The sequence below is a fragment of the Protopterus annectens genome, chromosome 4.part1 (genome assembly GCF_019279795.1).
Source record: "Protopterus annectens isolate FY-2018-M chromosome 4.part1, PAN1.0, whole genome shotgun sequence".
NCBI lineage: Eukaryota > Metazoa > Chordata > Ceratodontiformes > Protopteridae > Protopterus > Protopterus annectens.
The window spans coordinates 385,871,310-385,886,309 of record NC_056734.1 but is presented as its reverse complement, the minus strand read 5'-3'; the positions used below and the strand labels follow the sequence as shown (position 1 = coordinate 385,886,309).

Below are 15,000 nucleotides of genomic sequence, written 5' to 3'. Positions count from 1 at the left end.
GGAACTGATTTATGCACACAGGCACACATGACAGCAAATACAGGACATTGTGATTATAATGAGAGTGGGGGATGAGTGGACACAAAGGGTCAGTTCTGGTGGAAGACAAATGACAGAGATGGTAATAATGCAAAAGTAGAGTGGAATTATGGCTGCAAATGAAAGATACATAATTAATGGAGATACATAACTGTTAAACAGGTCTGAGGCCTAAAATGCAGGTTAGGAAGGACTGAGTTTTGACATGCAGCCATGTAATGGAATGTTGAGGAGGTTAAATGAATATGGTAGCAATGTATTAAGTGATGAAATATATAGTGATAATGGAGGCTGGTGGCTGACATTTATTTATTTATTTATTATTTATAAATAAAATAAATAAATAATACATATTCAGTGAATACAAGGTAAATATGCAAAATTCTGATATCTGTGAAACAGCCAAAACAACAAACTGTAATAGGCAAGCTGACTTTTGGTCAATAACTCTTACGTAGCACGTTATAAAACTCTGGTATCTGAAACTGAAAACAACAGTTTGGGTCAATGCTCATTGCCCTGTCTCAGATCTACCCAAATGTTAATATTATACATTCATTAAAATAATATGACTTCTCTACACATCACTAAGCTTAAGGCCCATCAATAGCCCACAAGGAGCTATGTTCAAACCATTGCTCTTATCCATATGTGTAAATGTTAGTCAACACATTGGAGTCAAGCTAAATTAATTCAGTGAGCAACCTAAAAACAGAGATAGCTAACTTCACAGCACCCATGCAAATGGAGAATAGTTGCGTGACCGCAGAATCATACACCTATGCACTGTACGAACACATACACAAATGCATGGATCTCGCCATACCCAATAGAACTAAGACACTCTCCCCCAAAAAAAGGAAGCCAAGCTGGTGGTCCCCTGCCATAAACAAACTTTACAACAGAAGGAGGAAACTGATGCGGAATAAGGGAAGTCCCAATACTGGAAAAAACTTCCTTATCAGCCTCAACAAAAAGTTGAGATCAGTCATCAAATCCTCTAAAGCTAGCTATGAAAACAGAATTGCAGCAGATAGTAAAGACAACCAAAAGGCCTTCTATAGTTATTTAAAGAATCTCCATGGCATTACCCAGATTTTCTCTGAGCTACTGCACAATGGTACCTCCTATACTGAGCCAACAGATATTGCAGGTATATTGGCCAACAGATTCAGTGCCAACTTTACCCCCCTCTCCCCCCCAAAAGACCAATCACAATACCAGTAGATTGCCAGGCACCCAGTATTACTGCTGCACAGGTTAAAACAGCACTGTCCAAGGCCAAGAATACAGCTTCTATGGGACCTGACAATATCACTAATTGTGTTGTCCGTGAACTACAGAGTGAACTGGCACCTCACCTGTGTGCCCTGCTCAATGACAGCCTCACCTTAGGCTTTGTCCCTACTGAATGGCGCACTGCTACATTCATCCCTCTCCACAAAGGAGGAGCAACTACAGACCTTGGGAAATATCGCCCCATTAGCCTGACGAGTCTGATATGCAAGACTATGGAACGCATCATCTTGGCCCTAATAAACAAGGATATAGGGAATCTCCAAATCTGTATCCCACACAGTTTGGTTTTGTGAAGTGTAGATCATGCCTGCTCAACTTGGTCAACTTTTTTGAGTCAGTCACCAGAGCTGTGGATGAAGGCAAGTTGGTTCATACAGCCTACCTTGATCTGGCTAAGGCTTTTGATACCATTCCCCACTCAGGAATAATGGAAAAAACTCACTAAGCTAGGCATCAACCCCCATATCACTAGGTGGTTTGGATACTGGCTCACAGATAGAACCCACAGTGTGAAAGTAGCTGACTCCAAGTCAGACTACTGACTAGTCACAAGTGGAGTCACACAGGGATCAGTCCTGGGTCCTCTCCTGTTTGGTATCTACTTCTCTGAAGTCCAGGCCAACACGAAGGGACTCTGGCTGACAACGTTCACAGACAATTACAAGTTGGGAGCTATTATTAACTCCCCGAGTGATGTTGACATCCTACAGAATGGACTCACTGTGACCAATGACTGGTGTCAGAACCATGGCCTTAAGCTCAATGCCAAAAAATGTGTCGTCATCCCCTTTGGGAAAAACCCAGTACCCATGAATTACCACATTGATGGTAGTCCACTTATCACAGAAGGCATTATAAGAGATCTGGGAACAAAGTTTGACAGCAACCTCTCTTTTGATCACCACATTGTCACCGTGGTCAGAAAGTCCTTCTATGTGCCACATCTCATTATTAAGGGTTTTGCATCCAGGAAGAAAGAGGTCATTGTCTCCCTCTACTTTTCTCTCATTAAGCCAATCATCAAGTACAATGCCACATTTGGCATTTACCTCACTAGACACCTGCAACAACTGGAGAGACCGCAAAAGTACCTCACAAAGAGGATCCTAGGCCTTAAACACTTGTCCTATATGGACGGACTCAAAAAGCTCCAACTATTCTCTGTCTCATATCGCTTACTTAGAGGCGATCTCTGCCTGACTTACAAAGCCATGTCTGACCCGGGTCTGTTAGAAATGCTACATCTAAAGAAATTCCAATCCCTCCACACCACATGCTCCAGAGACTTCAACCTCATTACCACAATTAACAGAACATGCTGGAGGGACAGGTTCATAACCCAGAGATCCCCAATGCTATTGAACAGACTTCCCATACATGTTAAGCAGAGCATCTCGCTGACCCTCTTCAAGAGAAATCTTGATGAGTGGATGGGAAACAGAAAATTCAGCCCAGGGATCACTCCACTAGTTTTACTCGACAGAGGCACTGGAAACTAAGGTCAGGTGGCATGATGCCAGGGTAATCCTATGGCTAGGCTTGTAAAGGCCCCAGAGCCATTAGCCTAGTACACACTTATGAACCTACGAACCTAAATGATTATATGCTGCACTTCTCTGTTTCCACAATAGCTTTATTCAGGTTTAGTTTTGGACTAACTCACCTGGCCTCTATCTAACCGACACTAAAATCAAAGCTATGATATTTTCACCTGGATTCACAGAACCTGACATTTTGTCCAGATTCTAGATATTAAAAAAGGAGAATTGTTGCTCTGAAATAGTCAATAACAACAAAACGTTCAAGTATCATAATCAACTGCAAAGTAAGGTTTGGTGAATTTGGTCAAAACACACTATTCAGAGCAAATCAATAACCAAGAGTGTTATACACGGCAAAGCCTCACCTCACAAGTCAAGTCAACGTAGGATCATTATTGCATCTCCTCACTTAGTATCTGGTCAACTGTAGACCTACAGTGCTTTCAGTAACATTTTATCCTCACAACTTTCAGAGCTATAACCACCCTTGAAATACATAGCACAATTTGCTGCCAACTTTCCCAGTGAACCTACCTCTGTGTATCCTTGCAAAAATAAAACTGGTTCATTTTTTAACCAATACCTCATCTCACTGCAGTTCAAAACAACCCATATTATCTTTTATAAACCCAAAGACTTGCCCAAAGACAAACAATAATCAAATTGTACTTCCCCTCTGTTCTCTTATATTAGAATCATTACATTTAACCAAATCCATGTGCACAAAAAAACTACCATGGACATTTAGCCTTCCCCATTGTCATAGTAGTATCAGAAAAATGCATTACACATCCAAATTATATGTATTTGTTTGTTTATTTGATTGTTTATATGCTTGTTTTCTTATTTGTTTATTTGTTTTCATTATTTGCTTGTTTTAACATTTGTAGAGCAGGATAAGATCTCTTTGGACCATTTTTAGCTCAGCCTAGGAGTTCAAACTCAATAAATAAATAAATGTATAAACACTATAAAGGCATGAGAAAAAAAGAGGATAATATACTGTGGAAACACAATCTTTGGTAAATGCAAACACATGCTGGAGCAGAATACATAGCGGAATTATGTTTGAAAAGAGAAGAAAAAAATCTGCACTGCACTTTTGGGTCTATACTATATTGTCAACAGCTGAAAATGTCGACACTGACTTGTTCTACACCAAAATGTTAAACTACAAAATTAGTGAACGGCCAAATCACAGATTTCTTTCCAACGGAAAGAAATCAGTTGGCCGTTCTCTGACACCTGCCCTTTCCCTGAATGTAGTGCGGTCTCGGAGTTAGAATATTTAGTTGGGGGGGTGGCACAGCCCCCCATGTTGGGGGGGGTGCGGGGGTGAAGCCCCCAACTTAAATATATTTGTTTATGTGTGCCGTTGGTGTTTGGCCAACTGATTTCTTTCCGTTGGAAAGAAATTGGTGATTTGGCCATTCGCTAATTTTGTAGTTCAACATTTTGGTGTCGAACAAGTCAGAGTCGACATTTTCAGCTGCTGACAATATAATTTAGACACGCAGTTTCAGATTACCAAACTTATATGCATATTGTTGGAGGGGTGGAGGATGTATCAGGGGTTATAGATGTGATAGCTTTTACATTGAGCAGCTTAAAAAAGATTTGTTTAAGTTAGTCCAAAATTCATGAAATACTCTGGGCACTAACATACCAAAACCAAACTTGCTGCATATCAATTTGATATGAGGAGTTATCAGATAATAGTACTATGGTGACTGTAGACCTAAGAATATAATGTGCATTTCTAAATGACTGCCTGTGGTAAAAAGAGAAAAATTTGAATTCTGAAAACTTTGAAAAAGAGAGATTCTGCTATCAGATCTGCTCTTTGTTGGACAGGGATCCATTTTACATTAGCTAACACAAGATAGTGGTTGGGGGAGAGAGGGCAAGAGTAATGGATTTTCAGATATGGCTGGATGTTATCTATTAGGGTGAATGGTTCTTTTCTGATGCACTTATATGAGTTGGGCTAACAGAAGTACTTTACTCTGTTAATCCCTTTCATGACAGGAAATTAGATATTTTTCTTGAATAGAAGATTGCTTTATTTTTTCTTTTGCTTTTCTTTTTCCATGTGAAAGTGAAAGTTTATCCTTGGATATTGCTTATGGTGTGCAAGTCTTTTTGGGCCAAGGCATTTTTGCTACTGAATAGCATAGATGGATTTTCTATTTTTGTGGGTGAGTACAATTTCCATTTTGTAAAACATAAAGAAAGTTGGAAAATTGTATGTTCAAGGATATCTTTCATTACTGATCAGAAGACTTTATATTTATAAATAACCACAGTAAGTGTATAGATAGTAATTGCTATTTGGGGGAGATTAACAAAGAGATATTTTACAAAGATTGAAAACAGGGAGTGAAGTTAGTATAAATCTATGGCAAATACCCATTGTATTTATTTCTGCCAAGAAACCATGAAGATGCCAATACAGGAAAGAGTATTTCCAGATAAAGGAAGAAATTTGTGAGTATATTAGTTTTCAAGGATTTTTTCCAAAGGCCAGAAGACTGGAGACAGGCCAAAAGTCAGTTGAAAATACGGATTACAATATTTAGCAGAGATTTATTATTGTAGCTTTTCTCATTGTGGGTATGAGGTGTACCTTTAGTGATAGATTAAAAATACAGAGTTAGGGGATGAGGACTGTTCTTTACAGACGGATGGGAACCATAGATCTAAGTTATCTTCCTCAATGGGAGGGTGGCATCATATGGGACTTTGTCCATTTTGTTTTTAATATATCTGCAATAGAAAGAGGAGTTGAAATTTGCAGGTGGGGCTAGTAGAAGGTGATGCGGGAAGGCAGTGAGACTGTTAATTGGGGGGGTTAATGATGTTGACTTGCCTCCAAAACTGTTTTGGAATTCATATCTATGCATTTGTTGTGAACAGAAAAATTGGTCTTTATGACATCTGACTTTTTTTTGACTAAGCATCATAAGATGATGAGGACTGCCAAGATGGCTGCACACTGATCAACAGGTCAATTAGAGCTCTCCCAGTGTTAAAAGAGAAACACTGGAAAGAAGCCAGTGAAACTCATTTATACAGGCAAAATTACATTACTGGTTAATCACTGCACTATTTGGATACCAGCAAACAATAAATCTGGAGAAAGAAAGAGAAAATTAACTGAAAATACTTGCTCTGTCCAGTGGATTGCTCTTTATTCATAGGTTCATAGGTTCATAAGTACAGAAGAAGTAATTAGGGACCTGGGGACCCAAGTTGATAGCAATCTCTCATTTGACAACCACGTGGCCAAAGTGGTTAGAAAAACATTTTATATAGCCCACCTAATCATGAAGGGATTCACATCTAGATCAGGGGAGGTCATCATGCCTCTTTACTCATTCCCCATCAGGCCCATAATTGAGTACAATGCCCCTTTTGGGATGTACCTTACCAGACACCTGCAGCAACTGAAAAGACCCCAAAAGTACCTCACCAAGAGGATCAAAGGGCTCAAACAGATGCCATATGCTGCCCAGTTAAAGAAACTTCAGCTCTACTCAGTGGCTTACCGCCTGCTCAGAGGCGATCTGTGCTTGATGTATAAAGCCATGTCCAACCCGGAATTAATGGACATGCTGCACCTCAGAAAATCCAAATCCCATCGAGCTACGCGCTCAAGAGACTTGAACCTCAGCACTGAAATAAATAGGACATGCTGGAAGGGCAGAGTCATAACCCAGAGGCTCCCTTCACTCTGGAATAAAATCCCAATCCAGGTTAGGCAGAGTCCCTCATTGACTCTCTTCAAGAGGAATCTTGATGAGTGGATGGGAGATCATAGGTTTACCCCGGTTATCACTTCTGTGTCACTGTTAGACAGAGGCACAGTATACAAACCTCGAAAAGGGCATAACAAAATTAATTTAAAATGGGTGGCGAAAGCCAAACACACTCTGGCTAGGCTTATAAATGCCCTAGGGCAGATAGCCTAGTATGAACCTATGAACCTAAAATCAACTAGAAAAGGTGAAGAAAAAAATCTAGTGAGGATAAATCATACAACTACTCAGTAAAAACAGATCAGGTTTCAGCTTCAGTACAGGAGATGACTGCCAGTAATTTATAAGAAAAATAAATCAAGTACATTCAGAGGTGTTTACAATAAATGTGATACTGGATAGATACAGTCAAATGTAAAGAATGGAAGAAGCTTTAAGTGGCTAGTCAGATAAGCAGATAAAACTGCAGTATTTGGAGGCTGAAATGAAAGAAAGACTGCCAAATATAAGGCTTCTCAGGAAGAAATGTTTCAAAAAATAGTACAGTCAGAGGATAGAGCGTAGAGAGAAAACCTGAGATTTTTTTATTTTACCAGAGAAATTGGAAGGAGCAGATTACATTAATTTATGAATGTACAAATAAGCAACTATAGTGATATTCCACAACAGGGTCTGCTAATAGAAAGAGTACATCTTGTATATGCTCCAAAATTGGTCTTGAGAAAGCTGCAGAGACCTATAATAGCAAAGATGCAGTCATATCAGCAGAAACAGCTGTTCCTGACAAAAATGTGTCAGAAGAGTAAAATATTATCAATTTTGGACAACAGAGCATTCATGGAAAATGATTATTTACTCTACACAAGGAAGAAGAGAAGGACATTTATCCCTACAATCAAAGGGTGTTGAGAGGCAGGGGTGAGATTCACATTGCTATATCAGTGGTCATCAGAATTTTTTTTTTCAGGCGGAGCAAAGACATTCTTGGATGCAGAACAAAGGAAGAAATAAAAAAAAGTTTACCTAGCAAAATGTGAGCCAGCAATTTGAAATGGATTCTGCTTCTCCTTCGTCTGACAGTGGCACAGTACATAAACAGAACTTATCAGTAAAAGCTTTTCTAGTGTTCTAAAAGAAAATGATTGAGTGACAGAGAAAAATGGAGATGATGAAAAAATGGGAGTACATTGGATTCGAATGAGACATGACCAAGAATAGGAAGAAGAGGAACAGCATAAATGTGAAATTAGGAAATAAACAGGCAGATTGTAAAGGGATATTTCTATACGATGCAGTTTGGACATGTAACTTTGCTTTTGAAAGATACAGATGGATGACTGTTATTTTAAACTGGTTATGGACTGTAAAGTATAATTTTCATTTTGTCAGTGTACATAGCAATACTGAAGGAAGTGACGACGAAATTGTAAGTAAAAAGGTCTCTAATAATTTGTGTATAAATTGAAAGTAAAACAGTTATTTTGCTTCTCTTAGTAATGTGTATAACACATTTCTTGAAATCAGCTACATATAACACTGTAAAGTAGGTATTACATGTGAGGTACAGAGGAAGTTTTAACAGTGACTGTTGTTAATGCCAGTGATAAAATAAAAATGTACTTTTTTCCTTATATGTCAGCAGAGCTCTGCAAATGGTAGATGACTGTCTATAGACATAGGTAATAAATTTAAAAAATGACTGTGCAATAAACAGTGAACAGTCTGAATGAAAAAGAAAATACATTAAAATTTATACTTAAAGATGTGACAAGTAGCTCAATGAAAATAAATGAAGTCTGTTACATCGAAGGGAATAAAAATAGATGTATTCCTATAAGTAATAACCTCCTCAGTATGAATTGTAACAATGCAAAATTGATTTATTTAATGACAGTTGATGCACCTTTTCTTAAGGCCATAATTCAGTTAATTATGAGAATGCAAATTGTTTTCACATCTTTGATGGAAGTTGAGATGAGAGAAGAAGGGATGGTATAGGTGGAGACTTGAATACAAGCTCTAACATGCATTGTCAGTATGATTAAACCTAACTTTAGAATGGGTAAAGCCTGTGGATGCAACTGTCTATCTAGGGCATCTGTCAAAATACAGGAGGGAAATTTTCTTTTTTGGAAATGTATATAGTTGTGTGCATTTGATGTTTGTTAAAAAGATTTGAAGTTAAAAATGATAATGTACATAGTTTTTGTTTTTTGAATGTTTTTACTGAAAAGAAATGTCTAGAAAAATGTGACATATCTAAACAGAGGCAAGAAGTTGCAATTGCATTTAAGATCAGCAAGTTAACACTAATGTATGCATGTAAGATGTAAGTTGTAAACATATTCAGGAAAAAAATATATTAGAATGTGTGAAAGTAATAGCGTACTATGAAAAGGATGCCATATCAGTCAAATCATGGAATGTGAGTGGCAATGTAGGTATGGGCAAGAAGCAAAGAATATTAAATTATATCAAGAAAGGTAGGGAACAAATGGCAATGTTACAGGAGAAAAACTTAGAAATGAGCATGTGAATTTAGTAAAGGAAATATTCCAAAATGGTTATTTGGCAGAGTAGCAGTGACAAAGGAAAAGTGGGGTAATAATATTGATGGTAAGGGGGTCTCAAATAGTGATAGAGGAGAAGAAAAACAACAAGGGTAGATTTTTAATAAGGGATTATTGGCAAGGAAGCGAGATTATACTAGAATGTATTTTTCGTCCACCTAGAACTACTGTTAAGGAGCTTAATAGAATTCTGGGAGAGATTATTAGCTTCTTGCAAGAAATTTTATTGATGGGTGGGGATTGGATCCTGATATGCAATAGTGAAAATGTATCAGGAGGACCTAGATGGGAAAACATAACTGAAGGTTTCTGAAAATATATATATATGAGAATGTTTGGAATGGAAGATCTGAAATTGCTAGCAGAAAACCAGAAAAAATGTGAATATTATTTTCCAAGGTGCAATAAATGGGTTAGATTGGACAGAAACTATATTTCACATGAGCATGGTTATCAGTTTTGAAACACATCCAGGAACTATTTTAGACCATGTACTTATAAAGGCCAAGGTAAAAATGCATCTGGAGCATTTCTCCCTGGGCCTCCGCTGAAAATTGGCTTTGTTCCAAGTCAGATTTTCCTGGTAAACAAATGTTAAATAAATAAATAAATAAATAAAGATGCAAGGTAATCAAGTTCAAATGAGAGCAAGCATTGGGGATCAGCAGGATGGTTACATACATATAAATAGTTCAGGAACAGGCATTAATGCCCTTCTAGCCTGCCAATATGCCAATGGTTATGATGTTTACCTCACAGCCAAAGGTACAAGGTTTCATTCTCACTTGGGATGTGAGACTTGGCTTTAAAAGGCCCCTATGGTCATTAACCAAGTATATGAAAGGAAAATGAAATTTAAAAATATAGTAGAAATGAAAAAGAGATATGTGAAAGAAGTAATATGAATTAATTGAAGGGGTTATGTGAAAGAAGTAAAAGGAATTATTTAGAGGGATTATTAAAGGTCAAAGTATTGCAGATGAAGGGCAATCTTACATAACAGGAAGAGAAGCAATTGTTGAGTGATAAAGAAAATAATAAAAATATATTCCCTTGTTCTTGTTTCAAACTGTAATTGCCTACAATCTGACTACCTTATACACAAAGTTAATATTTAGCAATTTTTCATGGTCTAAAAGTAATTCTGATACAAGAGACAACCACAAACTTATTCAAAGATACAAAGTTAATGATTGCTACAGACAGTAAAACAAGCATGCCCCAAGGCTTTTACAAGACTAGAATAAGAGATGCAATATTATTTCACAAATATATATACAGCCTGTTGTACATTTCAGTAGTGTCCAGATGTCATGTTTATGATAAACTACTTGGTGCAAGAGTGATATAACCATAGTGAAGAGCCAAATGCCAAATACAACTGAAGCAAGCACTCATGGGCTCTGGCTTTATCACTGCAGAGAGTGTCAAGACACAATGATTGTGGAAGTCTGATGCCTCCTTGGATCACTCCATTTGCTAAGACTTTACAACCACTATAACAGTTTATTCAGTGCAGTTTTTGTTTATTCAATGAGTAAAGGTGCTGTCTCTTGGTGGGTGCTGAAAAGAACGGAATTTGCAGTAGAATGTGAACTCAATAGAGGAATAGTCACTAATTAGATGGGAGCACAGTGATATTCCAGTTTGCACCTATACAGAACTTAAAGATGTCTTAAGATTGTAGACTGCTGAGGTAACTACTAGTTCGAAGCATGCAGCACAAACTGATTGATGACTACATTAAACATTTAAGAGTCATCCCAATTTATAAACTGGAATATCCTCTACTAAACCAGCTAAACAAGAATCATGTGAGATTTTGGTAAGGTGTGGCAAAAGCAGCTGAAGCGGAAAGGGAGTCTCTTACCTGCAATGCAGGATTCGGCAAGAAAGTTAGATGTAAGGATGTAAAGTATGTCTAATGTGCAAACCAAGATGATGCACTAAACTGATTTTGGAAAAGACTCCTTGGGAATTGCAAAGGTAAAATGTTGCCACTGCCAGAGAGAGAAACCAAGGCCAATTCTGAATGAATATTTGATTAGCTAACAAAAAAGAAGCAAACATTGTGGAAACTGCAGCAAGCAATGGAAAAAATATCAGTGTTAGAGAGACAAACATAATGACTCTAAAGTGACAGTTATCACCTGTATTTTTGCTGATACAGGACAAGATTGCAAAGGGAGGAAACAAAGTTGAATTATTATTCCCAGTTATTCTGAAGTTAGTTTGACATGACAAAGTGCATTTGAGAGTCCTGATGAAGCCACTTGAAAAACAAGATAATTACCTTTGAGAATAACTTGCAACATGTGAAAAAAATATTGAACTAAGAGATGCCGCTATTACAGCTGAATCAGAAGATGAATGGGAAGAGCAGAGATGAGATTTGACTGAGAAGAAATATTTGTATAAATGTGCAATCCAAGGAACAAGATGGCTGAATAAACTGCAAAGTTTTACATGATATCAAGAACTAGTATGAAACAAGGAGCATGTTTTCTACAAAAAAGGTTATGGATGCTTTAGCCAAGTACATGTAGAGGCTAAAACTGGGCTGACTATGGAATACAAATTTTCAAATAGTTTATTAGCAAGCTCTGTATCAAAAATCTTATATGCTTATATACACATTACTGATATTATACTGTTACATGAGTTTATTCAAGTTAATCGCAATTATTAAAATTTATGTTAAGCACAACAAATTGACCACTATTTTACCTGCTGCTAACTAATGCTATAGTACAAACAGAAGGGTAACTAATGAAAAATGAACTTTTAAATTTGATTATATACATCATGAAGTACTAAACATATTTATAAGCTATGCATATTATATAAATGTATATGAAAAGGAAGATGATTACCCTTAAGCACTATTTACTACTAGCAAATACTTATTTATGCTAATTGATGCACAAAGACTTTTTTCAGATAAAGATGTCTGCCTGACTTGTTTGCGTTTGTTAAAATGACAACAGTTAATCAAATAGCAGCAATATAATATTTGTATAATAAGCATGAGTTTAGAAAAGCTACTCTTAAGCAATTATTTTTTTGATAACCCCAAAGCACAAAAATGCTAGCACAACGATATATACATTGATCTCACAGTGTGCACTTTACCAGAAGTACACCACTAGGCCATGAGAGTGTGTGAACCTGTGATATAAGTAGAACCACTCAGAAATTAAACTATTTGATGGATCTTATGATCTCTCTGGGACTTTAAATCACAAACATTCCTTTACTGGAATTGCTTGTATGTCTTAATATATAAGAGAAAACTGCACATTCAAAGTATAGTGGTATATTATACCTGAGGCCACTTTGCAAGTTCTGCTTTTTTCCACAAATGAAAATTGTCCGTGTCTCACCTGTGCTGTATATGTTTTGTAGATGGTCTGCATGATATAAGGCAAGACCTTAACTAATAAATTATCAATCCAACCTTTGATTTGAATAAATGCATTATTCGATCATCACTGCTCACAGATATGTATTAACTATGCAGAACTTTAAAGTACAAAGTAACTTACATCTAGGTATTCATGCTTTATTTATTGATTTGAGTGTGTGTGTGTGTGTGTGTGTGTGTGTGTGTGTGTGTGTGTGTGTGTGTGTGTGTGTGTGTGTGTGTGTGTGTGCGCGTGTGTGTGTGTGTTGCAACCTTTGCAACCATTCCATAATGTCATAGTTCACAATGTTTTCAATCTTAATGTAATACAATACATTTTTCCCAGCTTTGAAATGACTGAATGGATTATCAGCCATTTGTTGTCTGCCACAATCTCTGTGACATCCTTGTTTTCTGTTTTTAGAATTATCAAACCAGATGCTAATATACAAGACATGGATATAATATATGAACATTTGGGTATTAATTGTTAGACCTACATGGCCATAGAAGCACTTTGGCAATTCCTCTTCTTTTTACCTGAGTGTGTAAAAGGTCCAAATGTCAGTGAGCAGTTCTGCACATCAAATGGAAAGTTAAAGATATCCAGATTACAAGAGCTCACAATGCGCATTGGTTTGTCATATTTTACTATTCCTCTGTGATCCACAAAGGCATACGGTGCATCAGGAGATTTGTCCTTATCCATGCTAAAAGAAAGTCAGATAATTACTGTCATTCATATTTTAAAGTGAGGTCTGCATGTAAGACAACTATTCATGCATGCTGTTTTTAACTCATTTGAGTCACCAATATTATTAAACAAGAAATGACTGAATGTTTGTCATAGATGGCACTTCCGGAGTAAACTTTACAGAGAAGTTGTGTTACTAATGTAACAAAAGAGCACTAGTGCTTGAGAAATTTTTAAAGGCAACCTCTTACCTCCTGCACCTGTTCCAGTTTGAACTGCTTTAATGTTCACTACCTGAGTTGCAATACCTTAAATTAATAGTTTTCTTTCTTTGGTGGTTTTTAGATAATGCTTTTAAGAGGCATCACCTACAATATTTAATTTGTTTTTCTTATTGATTTATCCCTGTTATAAACTTAAATAATGATGTGGAAAAAAGCACATATCCCAGATAAAGTAGAAAATGCTGTGTTTATCTCTACTTTAACCAGCATCATCAAATAATTATCATCATCTATGCAAAAATGTTCAGAAGTTGAATCAACTGTAGTCATTTCCACAATGAGAGCCATTTTAAATTCACTTGAGTAATGAAGCATTCCATTTCATAATGCACATATTGGAATATTTGCATTTGTTTTTTCAGTAGTGAATAATGTAATATGTTTCTGTTATTTAATCTAAATCTAATATTTAACTTTCCACACTACTAGTAGGAAACATACTTGTATAAAACTGATTTTAGTTAGACTAAAGGGCATTAAGGAATACATTTAGAGATGTTATGTCATTTTCTGTGATACCTGCTACTTTATAGATACCAGATATATGTAACAGTTGTTGTTAGAAGCTACTGACACAATAGACAGTATTCCAGCTGAAGAACTGCTTATAGCAAAAGCGAAGCCTTCTTCGAAAATCAAAATACTTTTCTTTTTAAATCTTATTTTGTCAGTTGTAAAATAAAATCGTAATTTTATCAGCATCATTAGTTTCTATGAACCCATTTAACGGTTTACACTTACAGAAGCAGTACACACTTACTCCTGCTGCAATACACACTATATTCAAGCTCGGATAGCTTCACCCGGTCTCCAACATAATGAGGTCTAAAACCACTGAGAGCTCAAATAAAACGTTTTAAAGTCAGTGCTTTTGCAGGGAGTTGGAAGGCCCCCTATCCAACTACAAAGGAGGGAACTCCCTAATATCCATAGCCTTATACAACCCACATGGAGGGCAAACCCACGACATCCCCCACCAGCTCCACAGTCACGCATACAGTAAAGAAAAGAGAAATTCCAAGAACAAAAGAAATCACTGCTGGTCTGGTTTTTAACTGTGTGCGGGCAGTGATTCCTTATGGGAAATGGCAATCATGGAGTTCAATACTGGGGAGTTACATTTCACTACAAGGAAACCTGTTCACTTTACACTTGACAAGGTGCAGGGAAGCAACTTAAAAGAGAGGCATTGGCATTGAATGTAATAACTATGTTATACAACATGCAATGTACAAAATAACTGTTTTTATATGATGGTGTTTTGTATGTAGGAAGAATGACAAAGAAAGACTGAAAATATTTTTTGTCATTTTTAACAAAGGTAAATTACTAAAACAATACAATACAATATATTACTAAGAGGGTATAAGTTGTTCCATCAAAGGACATACGCATTCAAATTCACTCATGTA

General features: G+C 36.7%; 1 protein-coding gene across 1 annotated transcript in view; it reads right to left on the bottom strand.

Annotated features, from left to right (window-relative positions):
* The window catches only part of LOC122801216 (5-hydroxytryptamine receptor 3A-like), a 153,819-nt gene that overhangs the window by 99,632 nt on the left and 39,187 nt on the right, over positions 1-15,000 (bottom strand). The window contains exon 4 of the mRNA XM_044070770.1: positions 13,151-13,320. Within this exon, the coding sequence (XP_043926705.1) occupies positions 13,151-13,320 (170 nt within the window). The remainder of the gene's footprint in view (positions 1-13,150; positions 13,321-15,000) is intronic.